Here is a 15,774-nt window from a genome sequence, read left to right on the forward strand (position 1 = left end):
CCTCTGAACTATAATAGCTGTCCAGTTTCCCTGGAATCTGTCTCATTCCTACTGAAGAATTCCAAAACCTTTTGAAAGAGGACCCCATCTATGATATTGATAATGGAAACCTCACTATAGTCATTCACAATCTAGCAAAAGCAAGCGTCTTAAACTATTCTTTCATCTTGATTGTAGCAGAAGCCAACAGGGCTGGCCTAATCACCCCCCCTCTTTTTTTTTTTTACTGTTTTTTAAAGTATTTATTTAAGTAATTTCTACACCCAGTGTGGGGTTCAAACTCACAACTCTGAGATCAAGAGTTGCATGCTCCTCTGATTGAGCCAGCCAGCTGCCTCCCTTCACCACCCCCATTTTTGTTTTTTTAAGATTCATTTATTTAAGGGGCGTCTGGGTGGCTCAGTCATTTAAGCGTTTGCCTTTGGCTCAGGTCATGATCCTGGAGTCTTGGGATCGAGCTCCGCGTCAGGCTTCTCGCTCAGGGGGGAGTCTGCTTGTCCCACCCCTCTTCTTGTGCTCTCTCTCAAATAAATAAATAAAATCCTTAAAAAAAAAAAAGATTTATTTATTTGAGAGAGAGAGAATCTCAAGCAGATTCCCCGCTGAGCATGGAGCCCAACAAGGGGCTCAGTCTCAAAACCTTGGGTCACAACCTGAGCCGAAATCAAGAGTCAGATGCTCCACGGACTGAGCCATCCAGGCGCCCCGCCTCTTTTTTTTAAATCAAACTACTGCCTTTATATGTTTCCTCTTTTACAAATTCTTACAACAATTATCTCTTTTCTGCTTATTAGGATCCTGTACCCCAAGTCAGGCCTTGGCCATTACAACAATACTTCTTCCTGAGACCCTCGTGCTTTGCCATGTGCAGTTCAGTAATACTTTGCTAGACATCCCAGCAAGCAAAATTTTCCATGTCTCTGCAGGTTTCAGCATGGAGAAAGGTGGGTCCCCCCAGCTGGATCTGGGGCCCTTGTTTCCATCTCTGTACAGTGCAGCCCAATTGGATTGCATTTACACTTTCCAGTTTCTTCTGCTATGTAACTATGGAAACTTTCTCAACTAACATTTTTGTTTAATCTCTGTAACACCCTGTGCTTTTCTATTATAGTCATCTATTTTCTTCTTTCTAGTCCCTGTTATCTCTGGGCTCAGATCATTCATCTTTTATCTCCAGGAAGTAGCTGTGTTTGTTTATTGATGAAGGCTATCCCAAGCAGAGTAGCATTAACTAGCGTAAAGTAGAAACAGGCATGACATCGGAATTTCATGTAAATCATCTGATCTAAAATGAGAGGATTCATGTCAAACGTAAGGCATAAATAGGATAGTGCCACAGCCCAAGACCTTCTGCTCCAAGGCCAGGCAGTATGGCGTGAGTAATGAGCCGCCACTGAAGGAAGGCTCACTCAGCAAACCGGTGGGCACTAAACAGAATGCCTGGCGCCCGGACACGCACTAGGTGTACATAGGGGAGCAAGACAGGGCTTTTCATTTTCACCAGTGCTGCGCAGGGTGATCCGTCACGGAATAGAGATGCATGGGATGCTGCAGATTCAGAAAGAGAAGAGGAGCATTTACCTCAAACCTAGGGGTTAGAGTGTGGTTTTACACAGCAAGGCATGTGGAAGGGTGACTAGGAGTGAGCTAGATGTGAAGAGGCCAGAGGCCAGGACATCCCAGGTAATCAAGGGCCTGGAGCTTGGCAGGACACAGAATGGAGAGGGAAGAGTAGGAGGCAAGGAGGCCAGTAAGGGGGCCACTGCAGTAATCCAAGCATGAACTGATGAGGGTCTAGCCCAGAGTAACAGGAAGATACTAACAGAGGGGCAGGTGTCAGAAATTTCCAAAGATGAGTGAGTTAGCAAGATTTGAAGGATGGTTGGATTTAGGAATGAAGGAAAGGGTGTCTGTGAAAAGACAGCTGAGTTTGAGCATGGGTAACTAGAACAACAGTACTCCATCAAGGTACGGTTTGACAGAGAAGTGACTAAGCCATGCTCAAAGCATCCTTCAAAAACTTTCCTGATCTTGGCAACTCTTGGTTACTTCATTCTATGTCCCCTTAATTTCCCTGTTTGCACTGTGTTACTTACTACTCCCCCTATGTTGATTTAAGCAACAAGTTCAACTGTGGGTTGTCTGGGACTGTTTTTCTTTGGTATCCTCCCCCCACATTGGCCAATAGGCTGCTAATAGTGAACAAAGTTGAGTTCACATTTTCTTCTGAACTTGCTTCCATTTTTCCTGTTTTAAGCCAGTTGGCTCAGTAGAGCCTCTCAACCTTCCCCGCTCAGGTTTTTCATCTTTTCTTCAGGGGTTTATGTCTGCCTAATCAAGGTTCGACCCCAGTCAGAAGAGCTGCTCCAGGCCCTCAGCATGGCTGACACCTCAGTCTACGGGTGGGCCACACTGGTCAGTGAACGGAGCAAGAATGGAATGCAAAGAATCCTCATTCCTTTCGTCCCAGCCTTTTACATCAACCAGTCAGAATTGGTTCTTAGCCACAGACAAGACATCGGGGAGATAAGAGTGCTGGGGGTGGACAGAGTTCTTGAGAAGCTAGAGGTATGTGAAGCACTGAACCAAAACGTAACGGAGATCAAAGTTTTGAAAAAGTAGTCTTCATTCCTAGTCCAAGGGCAAAGGAACAGTTAGGGAATGACTTTGATAAAATTCACCACAAGAGGGGGTTCTTAAAACAGAATGAAGAAGACCTGTCTTCTTCACCATGCCAGGGGACTCCCAGAGTCCAGAATTTAGGTCATGAGCTTTGTCGGTCTGGAAGAGAACACCAGTATCATCTTAAACAATCTTTAGAATCCTAATTTAAAGTTTTTTGTTTTTTTTTTAAGATTTGACAAAGAAAGAGCATGAGCAGGGAGAGGGACTGTGGGAGAGGGAGAAGCAGGCTCCCCGCTGACCAGGGAGGCGGATGTGGGGCTCAATTCCAGGACCCTGGGATCATGACCTGAGCTGAAGGCAGACACTTAACTGAACCACCCAGGCAACCAAAACTTTTTTTTTTTAAGATTTGATAAAGAGGGAGTGCATGTGAGCGGGGCTGGGGTGGGGATCAGCAGCAGGGGAGAGAGTATCCAAGCAGACCCCTGCTGTGTGTGGAGCCCAACACAGGGCTGGATCCCTCCAGCCAATCAGGACCTGAACTGAATCCGAGTCAGATGCTCAACCAACAGAGCCACGAAGGTGCCCCTAGTTTAAAACTTTTCTTTTGAAGCCTATTTTATTCCCATAGATCATTTTCTTCCCTTACCTACTTCAACACATCAGTGTGAAAAAGCAGATGACTTATCTTCAGATTACTAACTAGAAATAAACAGGGATCTTACTGTATGTTTAAGATTGGAACGCAGTATTGATACAAAACTGATTTTTCTTCTGTCAACCAAGTGCCATTTTATCTTTTCTCCAAGGTCTTCCCCAGCTCCCCAGTCCTAGTGGTCTCTGGCCACAGGCAGTCTTCCCTCACACCTGGCCTGGCAGTCTATCCCGTAAGAGTAGTCAACTTCACCTCCCTTCAGCAGATGGCATCACCCATTTTCATCAATATTTCCTGTGAGCTCACCAGTCAAAGTGAGGCTGTGCTAGTGAGAGCTCTGAAGGATAAGTCTGGTGCAGGTGAGCACTGGAGGCTCCTGGTTTTTGTTTAACAGATTTTTTTTATTTATTTGCCAGAGAGAGAGAGAAAACAAGCAGGGGGAGCAGCAGGCAGAGGGAGAAACGGTCCTTTGGGACCTATCCCAGGGACCCAGGATCATGACCTGAGCTGAAGGCAGACGCTCAACGAACTGAGCCACCCAGGTGTCCCAGGGGGCTCCTGTTTTTAATCTCCAGGAGGAAAGACCACAGAAATGTATTGCTTAGTTAATGAGAAACATTCAGTCACTTGACCAAGATTATTCAAACTAGCTGGGGCATGGACTTTTTTTTTTTTTTAATTTGTCAGAGAGTGAGCATGCGAGAGGGCACACAGGCCTAAGCATGGGGAGCGGGAGGGAGAGGGAGAAGCAGGTTCCCCGCTGAGCAAAGATCCCAATGCAGGACTTTGATCCCAGGACCCTGGGATCATGACCCAAGCTGAAGGCAGCTGCTCAACTTACTGAGCCAGCCAAGCATCCCTGGATTTTTATTTTCCAAGCTTACCTAGAACATTCAGGGCGCTCTCTTAACACCATCAAGATATTCTACTTAACGTACGTATTTAATAGTTAACAACTTAACAAGAACTTCTCAGCCTTGTTAAGTGTACTATTTTCCGTGTTTTAAACCTCTTGATAAATGTATTTCTTCAAAAATACCTGGCAGATCTTTTTGCATCAGGGCAGTGGGCAAATGGTGATAGTCCTAGCACTAAGACTTCGCTTTCCAAAATCCCGATTCTAGCCATTACTCAGCTTAGAAACTGTGCCAGGTCTGGGTGGAATGGGAACATGTGTAGTCATGGAAAAGTGTTAGGAAAGCCAAACAATCATTCTCCTTATCCTGTCACTTCTACTCGCCCATCCCTCTAGATAAAGTGTTCTTTGAATTAACTAGGAGTGAACTGGACTGAACCCTTGTTCATCTCAAGTGGAAGGAAGGTCTGTTCATACGAGTACCCGATCCGTCCTGGCCAACACCCTACGTGCACGTTACACGCATTTGTTTGCTCCTAACTCCTGAAGTAGATGTTTTTCTCTTTAAGAATTGAGGAAATTGAGATGCTAAAGGTCCCAGGACTAGAAACAGTGTTCAACTCTATGTTCTTTCTGTTAGAGTTTTTAAATCAAGAGTTTTAATGGATTTCTGCAAGGGTCAATGGATGGAATTCCTGTGCCCATGACCTTCAGTGGGGGGAAAAATTGCACCTTTATTTTCAATTAACATCTGACTGTAAGTCTCCATTTCCGCTGATTTTATGAATATAGGCAACAAACCACAGTAATAGCAATGTGTGACTCAGAATTCAGATTATTTTCATGTTCCAATTATTGGATCTCAAAATCACTTCAAAATTACATAAAAATTACAGCAGTTAATCAGACTGGAGCCTAGATCTTTCTTGTTACTAAGAAAGTATCACTTGTTATCAAAAAGGACATTTTTAACATCTTGCTAAGTGTATAACATAGCTATATCACAAATTTATTCCATTTTGGCTAATTTCTGTATAATTGGTTTCCTTTACTCCTACACATTTCCTGCAAGTAAAAACATTCTGAGATAGGATCCATAGGTTTCGCCATACTGCCCAAGTTGCTCATGGCAAAATAAGTGGTTAAGAACCTCTGCACTTCTCAGAGCTAAGAGGGACCAGTGGGAACAGTACAAACATGGTAGGTAGGAGTGGTCAGACACAAAGATTCAACCCAGCCTTCAGCTTATTCACACAAGCATGTTGAGTGCCCACTGGTATATGCCAGGCACAGTACCTGGTACAGAAATGAGATAAGACAGGGCCTAATTAGGGAACTAGTAATTAGTTCATTGTAGCTAGAACAAAGGGGTATTGGAAAGGCTGATCATGTTCCTTAAGTTTTATTTGGACTCAACCTGTAAACATTGGAAAGCCAAAAGCTTTCAACAGTTGGATCTGATCAAGGATTAGTATAGAGAATTTTCACAATCTCAAACTGTTCTTCAGAGCAGTTTGTAAGCAGTTCTGAAACAAAGTACCATGAGAAGTAAAATCAGTTAAAAGTTCAAAGGTTAGTGGGCCTATATTAGGGATGCAGAATAGGAACTAGGTAGGAAGGCCTGGTGACAGGACCTGAAGTTCAGGGGAATCTGCTGGGGCAGGTGTTCATTTCTAGATACTGAAGAATTTGAAATAACCAAAGTCAAATGTCAAGTGTGCTTCAAAAACACAAGTCTTAAGTTTTATTGATGACAGTGTTATACAAAAATCAGAATGCTCCCTACAAATGACATTCTAAGTAAAAAATGACAAGGGGACCCCCCCTGGATTTAAAAAGTGGTTGGTGATCCAAATAAAGATTTCAGGTTAGAGGGATTAGACCTGGAAGTTCAGTTGCCACAATCACAAATTTGGTTAAGAGAAGCAAGTCAGTTGGAATTAAAATACACAGGAAAGGTAACAGCCATCTTAAGGTAGCAGAGTATCTAAATATCCATTTTTTAAGTTGAGAAGAAATACAAAATTCAAAGTTTGGGAGTTTATTACCTAGGAAATAGGAACAAGCCAAAAAGAGGTGGAGAACCAAATACATAATTCACCTCTTTTACTCTGTAAAAAAGCAAAACAATTTCCCAGAGGGCTGGGTTTTGAGAGCTTCTGCTGGATACCCGTGACCTTGTGTTTAATTTTAAATACAGCTACCTGCCCTGAATGCTTTAAGTAACTATTACCTTATATTGTTCTGACCAATGCACAGATCAATGTGAAGATTCAGGTATCCTCCAGAAGTTCCTGGGTTCTCACCAGACCATCCTCTTTACCCTCTTTGCAGTGCTGGCATCAACAGCTTTCATCTTTCTAGGTAAGAAGCCCTTACAACATTCAGCACCATGGACTTTGACTTAGAAACTGCCTTCATTTAATTTCACCAACTATGAGAATGAAAATTAGCTGTTTATCACATCTCACTTCTGACAAGCAGTTGGAACTCATTCAGCCTCCCTAGCCCGTCACCTAGTGGATGAAGGGTCCTGCTCAACTTACCACGAAGCAGTGAACTGCATGTGACAGACCCCACTTGGAAGTGGAAACCACTGCTAAGACTTGAGATGATGACATCTGCCTTCTTCTCTTTCCAGCATACAATGCCTTCTTAAACAAGATACAGACAGTTCCTGTTGTTTACGTACCAACTCTAAGCACACCACAAGCAGGTAAAGGATCACCACCTTCACCTTTGAAAAGCTCAAATATCCACATTTTATTCACACTTCATCTGTTTCTCCTTTTTACTCCTAGGTTCTTATACCTCCACCAGACGTTCTCCCCCACCTTTCATGAGTCCACAACCCCCACCAGGCCAGAGTCGGCTACAACACTGGCTGTGGAGTGTAAGGCACTAATCTCCACTTGGACAAATCCCCTCAACTATAGAGAACCGGAGCCATAAGCCCCCGAACTAGGCTTCTGAAAACTAAATAAAGGATCCTAAGTTGTTCTGCACTGAAGTGGTGTGTTGGGCTGTGTTTTAAAGGTCAACTCAGTTCTTAATGCTACGAAAACATAAAGGTGAAAGAAAATATCCATTTATATAGTATCCCACATTCCTATCAAGTTCCAAAGATTTATTCAGTGAGCCTAGTTGGACAGAAATGTCCCAAATAGATTTTTTAAGTATTGGCCACTTACTTGCCCCAAATGACTAGCAGTCCACTCTTCTGGTTGCCCCTGAGTACTTGAGGTAGGAACTTCCTAGCAGTAAAACAAAGACAATAAACAGGATGTATCCAAAATCTGTTTATTGGGATAGTGTCCCACTCATCTTCATTTAGGGTGCTTTTAGTGCTGCTTCCGCCTGAAGGAGCATCCTGGAAGAAAAAAGTTCAGAGATTAACCCACAACGGTCTACTTATCCTGCCCCACCCCCACAAAACAAGGGCATGCCTGATGATCCACCCACAAGAAAGCTACATGTTTACTTTCCTCTAAACCTGTAGCTACCACTTCAGTTGTTTAAGAAACTTACTATCGTTAGCTCAAACGACCCTTTTATTACCCCTCCTCCTCAACTTTAGACCTCAGTGTTTTGAAACTAAGAAATATGTGGTTTCTCGTAATACTTTTTGAGGGGAGGTGGACGAATGACTTTCTTTACGAGGCAGTTAGATAACTGACACACGATCCCTCTCGCTACAAAATTCAAAGTTCAAAATGACAACGTTCGTTCATCCGCTCACCTTCTGTAAGCCTTGCTTTTCCTCCTGTGGGCTGGCAGAGGACAGTGGAGCAGCCGACACACAAAACTACCGTTTGTGCGTGGCTAAAGACGGTGGTGATTTTGTAGCATCCTGGGAAGAGACATCAAGAAGCAGGGAGTTAGGACCTTTCCACGCCTTTCTTCGCTCGAGCGCAGGCCCGCATGCGTTAACTGTCAGGACAGGGACGTTCCGTCACCTCAAAATGCACCGTCCCCGCTAGACGGGACGGGCCGGATCCACATGCACGTTCGAGCCCGCTCGGAAGCAGCCCGGCCCGCCGAGCCCCTCCCCCCGGCCGGCCCACTGTCTCCTCCGGGATCCAACCCCCCCCTGCCGTCTCCAGACCCTCACTCCCCCCACCAGTCGTCGTCGTCCCCCCGGGCGGCGCCCCTCACCCGGGCACTTCACGTCCATGAAGTAGGAGTTGGGGCTCTGCACCAGGCGCTTCTTCTTGTGCTTCCTCTTCTCCTCTTCCGGGGACGGGTGCAGGAGGTCCTTCGCGAGCTACGAGGGGCAGACAGGCACGGTCAGGGCGGCGGAGGCCCCGGGCGGCAGCGACAGCAGCGGCAGCAACAGCCCGCGCCGCCCGGCGTCCGCAGCGGGGCCGCCATCTTACCCCCGCCCCGGGCCCCGGGCCGCGCGCCGCCCGCCCCCGCGCCCGCCGCCCGAGGTCCGAAGCCCGCGGCCGGCCCCCGCGGCCCGCACCCGACGGAGGGGCGCGCGCGCGCGCGCGCGCGCGGGAGGCGAGGGATCCGCCGAGACCCGGGCCGAGGAACTCACAGGCATGTTCTCGTAGGGAGGTCGTCACCGCCGGAAAGGAGCGAAAGCGGAAATCCTGCCGCTTATATCCGCCGCCCGCCGGAAGTGACGCGCACGCGTTCGGCAGCCATGCCGGAGCCCGCGCACCGCCTCTAACGTGCGCTTTCCGACGGGGGTTGCTGCGCCGCGACGTGAAAGTGTGTTAATAAGGTCCGCTGAGGAAGACGGTGCGGCCGAGTCGTGCCCGTGACTTCTCGGATTCCTTGGCTGTTTTTCAGTGGGTTTACCTTGCCAGTTAACAACTCAGAAGTGTAAAAACGGGAAAAACAAGCCCTCCTATTTCTCGCATCCCGAGCCTACTGCGAGGGTTAGCCGCCGCTGAGTTTTGTTGCGTCTTTCCAGTCTTTTCCTTTTAATGACGGTATCAGACGCCAACGTAGTGCTCGCTGTGGGCGGCGTGGCGCCTGCTCCGCACGCTGTGTCGGGCGGACACTGGAAAGAGAAGCCCCGCACAGCCCAAGAAGCCGCCCGAAGTCCTGCCGCCCCGCCGTCCGAGGCGGCGGCGCCACTTGACATTCCCACAGCCCTTCCCGCCCATCGGCAGCAGCGCGGACTTCCCGAGCTTTCAAATCCTCGCAGCACTGACACGCTTGACGGAACGAGAAGAAAGCAAACGTGAAGACGGAAGCATCATCTTCTACAGTCGGACCCAACGTTTAGAATGTTCCTTTGTCAGGAGGATCGAAGATGACTCGCGTGGCATCTTGGGCTCGAAGGAGAGGCATGTGAGTTCCAGTCAGGGCGTGCTGGTGAAAGTCGAACAACGGGCCTGGAGCCCTGACTCGCCTTCGCTAATTTCAGTGGTGTAAGTATTTCCACTGTGGCCAGTTTCACACTACCGGTGTGACCTCGTTAAACACGGCGTTGTTCTTAATGACCAGCAAGAACCGGTCCAGCACGCCACTGAGGGGCCAGAAGATCCCCTGAGGAAATAACATTGAGGCTGAAATCTGACAGTCCGGGAGAAAAGCATTCTAGGTTGATGGAAGAGCTTGTGAAGACAAAAACCCAGGCCAGACGAGCCCGCCAGGAGTGAGGGGGTTGCCAGGGCTCTGAGGGCTAAGGGCGGAGCGTGCTGGGGTTAGGGTCCAGTGACAGCCGGTGTACACCAGCATAAGTGCTGTTCCGAGAGGTGAGCACCGCACACACCACGCTCTGGGGACGAGGAGTCCAGAACAGGCAAAACGAAAAAAGAATTGATGGGTTTTTATCAGAACCGTTCATGAAAGTTGAAGAGTAACTTAACAGATTGGTGGGGGGGCGCCTGCGGGGCTCAGTGGTTGAGCGCTAAGCGTCTGCCTTCTGCACTGGTCAGGGTCCCAGGGTCTGGGAATGGAGCCCCGCATCCGGCTCCCCGCTCGGCAAGGAGCCCGCTTCTCCCACTCCTGCTCCCCCTGCTTGTGCTCTCTCTCTCTGTCAAATAGATAAATAAAATCTTTTAAAAATAAATAAAGGATTGGTAGGAGATGGTTTGACCATTGAGGAGAAATAGAGAAGAGTCCGGGTTTGTGATACAGCTTGAAGGCAGTGGGAGGGGAGAGAATGGACAAAAGGGGGTTGAACAGCTGTGTTCCAGAAGGGGCAGGCATGGACACAGAAGATGACAAGGACGAGCGAAGTGACACAAGGTGTCTTTTCACCAGTACACTACACAGGGACAGGTCTACTGACGCACTGTTAGAAAAGCAGATAGTGTGAGTAATTTTTTTCCAAAGGCAGAGATAAACTCGTTTCTCTATAGCTGTGTTTTCCATACTTTAGCTTTTTCGTTGCCTTTTCATAGCCCTTTCAGTGTGGTGTCAGGAGGCAGCCTCGGGCAGTCTTAAGATCCATTACCTCGTCGAAGGAACGAAAGCAGACACTTATAATCCCCATCTCTGTGGTCCTGTAACTGGCGTGTCAGAGAAATCACACACAGGGTCCCAGAAGATTTGAATACTGTTGCTAATAAAGCCCCCCAGTGTGTCTCAGTGAAAGAGAGCGTGTTTGTGGTGTGGGGAATGTATGTGTGTGTGGGCGGGAGTGTGAGGGGGTGAGGTGTGTGGTATGGGGTGTGTGTGGGTGGGCTGGTGGTGGAAGGGTGTGTGTGGGTGGGGTGATGTGTGTAGGGGTGGGGTGATGTGTGTACTGTGGGTGTGACGTAGGTGTGTGGTGGGGTGTGATTGTGTGGTAGTGGTGTGTGATGGTGTGTGATGTGATGATTGTGTGATATATGTAGGACGTGTATGGTGTATACATGGTGTGTGTGGTGTGGTAGGTATGTGATACGTGTATGTCGTATGTGATCTGTGGTGTGTGTATGTGTACGTGGTGTGTGTGTGGTGTGCATGTTGTGTATGTGGTGTGTGTGGTATGTAGGTATGTGTGTACATGGTGTGCGTGTGGTATGTGTGCGGTGTGGTATGTATGTGATACCTGTAGGTCGTACGTGGTGCGTATGGTGTGTGTATGTGTGTGGTGTGTCCGTGTGTGTACATGTGTGTCCCTGTCTTGGGCCCCGTGGGGCTGCAGGACACCTCCTTTTCACGCCGTCCACCAGGGGGCAGACCGACCCCACAAGCGGCTGGTGCTCCGGGGCGCCCGGCCGCGTTCCCAGGGAGCTGGGCGGGACCTGAGCGCCGGGAACCCCGGAGCCCAGAAGTGCCCCGAAGGCGTCCACACTTGAGTGGACCGGGGGTCCCCTGGCTCAGCCCCTCGTTGTGGTGAGCCCCCGGTGCCGGCCCCGCCTTCAGCCTGCATCCCCCAGATTGTGCCCGCGTGCCTGAGGCGCCCCCGTCGGTGGACCGTGGGGGCTGGCCGCGGCTCCCCCTTCCCCACAGCCGCCCCGGCGCGGCCTGCGAGCGAGCGGGAGGTGCCCAGCCGTCCCGGGGGCAGGGGCGGGCGGCCAGGGGGGTGGGGCCCACGGCAGGGCCGCCTCCCCTCTTTCCCGGAGCCTGGGCGGAGAGGGAGGAAAACTTCCTGGCCTGGGCTCCGGGCCGCTCCGTCCGCCAGCCCTGCGGTCCCGCCCACCGGCGCCTCCCCCGGCTCCCCAGTGTCCGCCATGGCCAAAGCCTACGACCACCTCTTCAAGTTGCTGCTCATCGGGGACTCGGGGGTGGGCAAGACTTGTCTGATCATTCGCTTTGCAGAGGACAGCTTCAACAACACCTACATCTCCACCATCGGTGAGCCCGCCGGCCGTGCCCCAGACCCCCGGCTCCCCCAGGCCCTCACCCCTGTTTCTCCACCCGCGGTGAGCCCGCTGGCCTGTCTGTCCCACATGCCTGGCTCCTCCAGGCCCTCACCCCTGCGTCTCCACCAGCGCTGAGCCCCCTGGCCTGTCTGTCCCACACGCCTGGCTCCTCCAGGCCCTCACCCCTGCATCTCCTCGGCAGTGAGCCGGCTGGCCTGCCTCACACCCCCAGCTCCCCCAGGCTCCCAGGTTACTAGTGGCCCCACTTTTCGGTCTTCTAAAGTCTAGTCTCTCAGCCCCTGTCTCAGACCCATCCCCCCGCACATCTCTCTCGATGGTACCCAATCTCTCATTTCTCTGAGGCCTCCAGGTAGCTTCTCCGATGTGCCAGCCCCTCGTTTTCCTGGTACCATCCTTCTCCCTCATCTCCCCAAATCCACATGAATCCTTTTCTATTTCCTCCCGTGCATCTCTCCCCACCCCCACCCACCTAGAACTCTTGACCCTCTCTGTATTTCCTGTACCCCCTCTCCCTGAACATGCTTTCCAATTCCATTAGCTTCTTTCTGTCTTGCGGGTTCCAAATCCTCCCATTGCATCCCCACCTTACCACTTCCCAGTCTCCCTGCCCCTCAACTTAATGGGGGTGGGCAGGGTGGAACAGAGTGGCTGTCTGTGCTGGAGGGTGGCCCAAGGACTGGGATGGCGAATATGCAGTCAGCCAGGCAAGGAGGGTGGAAGTGGGGGGACTTTTGGGGGCTCTGAGTCAGCCTGGTGACTCAGCCTCCTTCCTGGGCTCCCAACAGGCTCTGGGGAGGTGCCCATGTCTCTTCGAAGAACACTGCCTCCCCTCCTCCCTTCTTGTCTTTCTTCATCTCCTCTGGCCTGGGAAATAAAACAAGGGGAGTCTCAAGACAATTCTGGTTGGAAAAGGGAAGGAAAATGCCTGTCTCTCCTAGTTCAGTCTGAGGAGGACTCATTCTTGCTTGCAAGCGCAGACTGCTGTTAACTCACACGAACTGGCATCAACTACCTCTTTCCTGGCTCTTTATGCTACAGGGCTGGAGGGTGGCTGGAACACAGAGAGTTCAGGGTTCTAGGAAAACAGAAGGGAAGAGGAATCTGAGAGTCATATTTTGAGGGGGACACTGAATTAAGGGATCTGTCAGCTGGTGTGGCTGAGTGGACCCAAGAGGTGCCTTAAACCTCTCTGTAGAACTTCCATCACCTCCCCCTCCCAGATCGGTAACATCTTAGTAAAAAGAATGTGTTTCCTATACAAATACAGCTTTGAGAAAATTCTGTCTTGCTCTTGCAACAAGGTTGCTTCCCAAGTGCACCCCTGTAGAGTTCCTAGCGCTGCTGCTGCTCCATTCCCGTGTCTCCCTTCGCACACCCTACATGCCCACATGGTCTCAACTTCAGTGTGTGCACTGCCCTCCTAGGAATTGACTTCAAGATCCGAACTGTGGATGTAGAGGGGAAGAAGATCAAATTGCAGGTCTGGTGAGTGAACCCTCAGGACTGCTGGGCACATTCCCTCATTCACCTCTTAGCCCCGTTTCCCTCCCATTTTGCTGCTTATCTCCTTCTCCCCACCGCTCCTTCCGGTACTTCTCCCAGGCCACTTCCTGTCACCTCACTCAGACGTCGTCCTTCCATCTCTCTTCCAGTTCCCTCGTCTATTTTCAGCTTTTTTGTAACTCTTTTTGCCTCTCCCGGCTCCAGAGCATTCTCTGAACTTGACCGTAAATGTCTGCAGGGCTGTCATGTGGAAATGGCATTAAAGCAGGTATACAGCAAGTAGCAGAATTGAGACTTTCAGTCTGTGCTGTCTCTGAATTCCGGGGAACCCAGAAAGCCGGGGGTAGAGGGCTCTCCTGTCCTAGGAAGCTAGAGACTCTGAAGGTGTGGGAGTGGCTGCTGACTTGAAGAAGCTTCAGGAGGCAACAGATGAGAGCAGATGTGGTTTGAATTCTGGTTCTGCTGCAGAATGACCTGCCTCTTCAAATCTCTGTCCTCATTTGTAAAACAGGGACCATAAAACGTGTCTTACACGGGTAGGGTGAAGATGGAGCTTGGCACAGAGTAAACGTTCAGCAAATACACCTGAGAGACCTTGTTCCTTAGGTCTGTGTCACCTCCCAGCCATCCTACTCCTTTTTCCCCTTTACTGTTTTCTGATTCTGTTCCTTTCAGCCCCACCCTGTTGCAAGAGCTAAATTCTTAGCAGGGGGAATTCTCTCTTTGGAGAAGCATTCCCTCTCTCCTGCCCCACAAAATATTCCACTTCTTCAGGGACACAGCTGGCCAAGAGCGATTCAAGACAATAACTACTGCCTATTACCGTGGAGCCATGGTACGAGGTGTGGGTCTGGACAAGGGATGAGGCAATAGAGTGGAGGTTTATGAGTACCCAGGGGCAGGGGTTGGGCAGGAAAATGGGAGGGGGCACAGTGTGGGAGGGGGAGGGCCCCACATGGACTAATGGGGTAGATTCATGGGTAGAATTTGCAGGGTCACTTAAAGGAGCAGGAAGCCAAAATGGGGGAATGTGGCCCAAGGCTCCATGGTGAACCCTTGCCATCCCCCAGGGCATTATCCTAGTATATGACATCACAGATGAGAAATCCTTCGAGAATATTCAGAACTGGATGAAAAGCATCAAAGAGGTAAAGACCCTCCTGAAGAGAAGGGAGACTAGGTAGAACCTGGAGGGTGAGGGGACAATGAAGGTGAGCAGGACCCAACTTTACTCCTCCTGCCCTTTTGCTGCCAGAATGCCTCAGCTGGGGTGGAGCGCCTGCTGCTGGGGAACAAGTGTGACATGGAGGCCAAGAGGAAGGTGCAGAAGGAGCAGGCTGTTAAGGTGAGGGCCAGGCCGAGGCGAAGTTGGATTCCAGAGGGCTGCCACCCTTTACCCACCTCTCTTCTTCTCCCTCCACCCCACAGCTTGCTCGGGAGCATGGGATCCGATTCTTCGAGACAAGTGCCAAGTCCAGCACAAATGTGGATGAGGTGAGACACATCCCCATGCCCACCCCCACTCCTGAGATGGCTGTTGGACAGCAAGTCCAACCTCCCCTCCAGCCTGTTCTGAGAACTCACTCCTTTCCCCGTCAGGCTTTCAGTTCCCTGGCCCGGGACATCTTGCTCAAGTCAGGAGGCCGGAGATCGGTGAGTTGGTTTTGCTGGCCTGGGCACAGCTGTGTGTATGTGTCAGGAGTGAAACCTCGGGAGGGGAGTAGTGCTAAGACCCCCCAAGGGTGGATCCCCTTCAAACAATGTACAGTCTCAGACCCCAGCCAGCCATTGTCACCCTGATCCCGGTGCCCTTCCACCTCTAGGGAAACAGCCACAAGCCCCCTGGCACTGACCTGAAAGCTTGTGACAAGAAGAACACCAGCAAGTGCTCCCTCGGCTGAGGACCCTAGGCCCGGAGGCTGACCCTGAGGGAGGCAGGGCTGAGGGTGGGCAGGGGAGAAACAGCACGTGGGACTTGGAAGGGCTAGGGGTAGGTAGATGGTGGAAGAGTAGGGAGCAAATGGAGAACACGAAGGCGAGAGATGGTAAGGAGGTAGACTAGAGAGGGAAGGAGAGGCAAGGAGGAGAGAGAGAAAGGCGAGGGAGTAAAAGGAGGTGAGGGCGGCAGGAAAGAACCAGCTCTGGGTGTCAGACCTTCCCTGGGCTTCTAGGGCAGACATAAATGTAAATAAACAGTTGATTTGTTGTTACTGGATCAGGTTTTAGGGTTGTGTGAGAGTTGGCTCAGCACCCCCTCTGTAGGCCTGACCCTGTGTGGTCTTGCTCAGTATGAAAGGCCACCACCCACATAAAGGTCCCTGGATTGGGTGACTTTCATCATCAAACCTAATTCCTGCCTCTAA

The 15,774-nt window shown here is 50.3% G+C and overlaps 3 protein-coding genes across 9 annotated transcripts in view; 2 read left to right on the forward strand and 1 right to left on the reverse strand.

Annotated features, from left to right (window-relative positions):
* The window catches only part of NUP210L (nucleoporin 210 like), a 73,447-nt gene extending 66,406 nt beyond the window's left edge, over nucleotides 1-7,041 (forward strand). Inside the window, exons 35-40 of the mRNA XM_026485054.4 lie at nucleotides 795-944; nucleotides 2,318-2,568; nucleotides 3,435-3,639; nucleotides 6,396-6,500; nucleotides 6,778-6,852; nucleotides 6,938-7,041. Of these exons, the coding sequence (XP_026340839.2) occupies nucleotides 795-944; nucleotides 2,318-2,568; nucleotides 3,435-3,639; nucleotides 6,396-6,500; nucleotides 6,778-6,852; nucleotides 6,938-7,041 (890 nt within the window). The remainder of the gene's footprint in view (nucleotides 1-794; nucleotides 945-2,317; nucleotides 2,569-3,434; nucleotides 3,640-6,395; nucleotides 6,501-6,777; nucleotides 6,853-6,937) is intronic.
* RPS27 (ribosomal protein S27) lies at nucleotides 5,848-10,175 on the reverse strand. 6 transcript variants are annotated; one of them, XR_008960303.1, is made up of 5 exons: nucleotides 8,677-10,175; nucleotides 8,292-8,400; nucleotides 7,876-7,986; nucleotides 7,328-7,506; nucleotides 5,848-6,787 (listed from the first exon to the last, which is right to left on the reverse strand). XR_008960303.1 is itself a non-coding variant. In XM_026485336.3 (4 exons), the coding sequence occupies exons 1-4, from the start codon at nucleotides 8,680-8,682 to the stop codon at nucleotides 7,478-7,480; spliced, it is 255 nt and encodes an 84-aa protein (XP_026341121.1). In that variant the 5' UTR covers nucleotides 8,683-10,175; the 3' UTR covers nucleotides 5,848-7,477. The 6 variants fall into 6 exon arrangements, 2 of the variants coding, with proteins under 2 accessions (XP_026341121.1, XP_057170888.1); XR_008960301.1 differs by having other exon boundaries at nucleotides 5,848-6,790; XR_008960304.1 differs by having other exon boundaries at nucleotides 5,848-6,496; nucleotides 6,683-7,506.
* Nucleotides 10,176-11,624: 1,449 nt separating this feature from the next.
* On the forward strand, nucleotides 11,625-15,626 carry RAB13 (RAB13, member RAS oncogene family). 2 transcript variants are annotated; one of them, XM_026485337.4, is made up of 8 exons: nucleotides 11,642-11,879; nucleotides 13,333-13,393; nucleotides 14,186-14,246; nucleotides 14,482-14,559; nucleotides 14,667-14,756; nucleotides 14,840-14,905; nucleotides 15,011-15,064; nucleotides 15,235-15,626. In XM_026485337.4, exons 1-8 carry the CDS (start codon nucleotides 11,756-11,758, stop codon nucleotides 15,310-15,312), a joined length of 612 nt encoding a protein of 203 aa, XP_026341122.1. In that variant the 5' UTR covers nucleotides 11,642-11,755; the 3' UTR covers nucleotides 15,313-15,626. The 2 variants fall into 2 exon arrangements, with proteins under 2 accessions (XP_057170885.1, XP_026341122.1); XM_057314902.1 differs by having other exon boundaries at nucleotides 11,625-11,879; nucleotides 15,011-15,626.
* Nucleotides 15,627-15,774: the final 148 nt, after the last annotated feature.

The sequence above is a fragment of the Ursus arctos genome, unplaced genomic scaffold (genome assembly GCF_023065955.2).
Source record: "Ursus arctos isolate Adak ecotype North America unplaced genomic scaffold, UrsArc2.0 scaffold_2, whole genome shotgun sequence".
In the NCBI taxonomy this organism is placed as follows: domain Eukaryota; kingdom Metazoa; phylum Chordata; class Mammalia; order Carnivora; family Ursidae; genus Ursus; species Ursus arctos.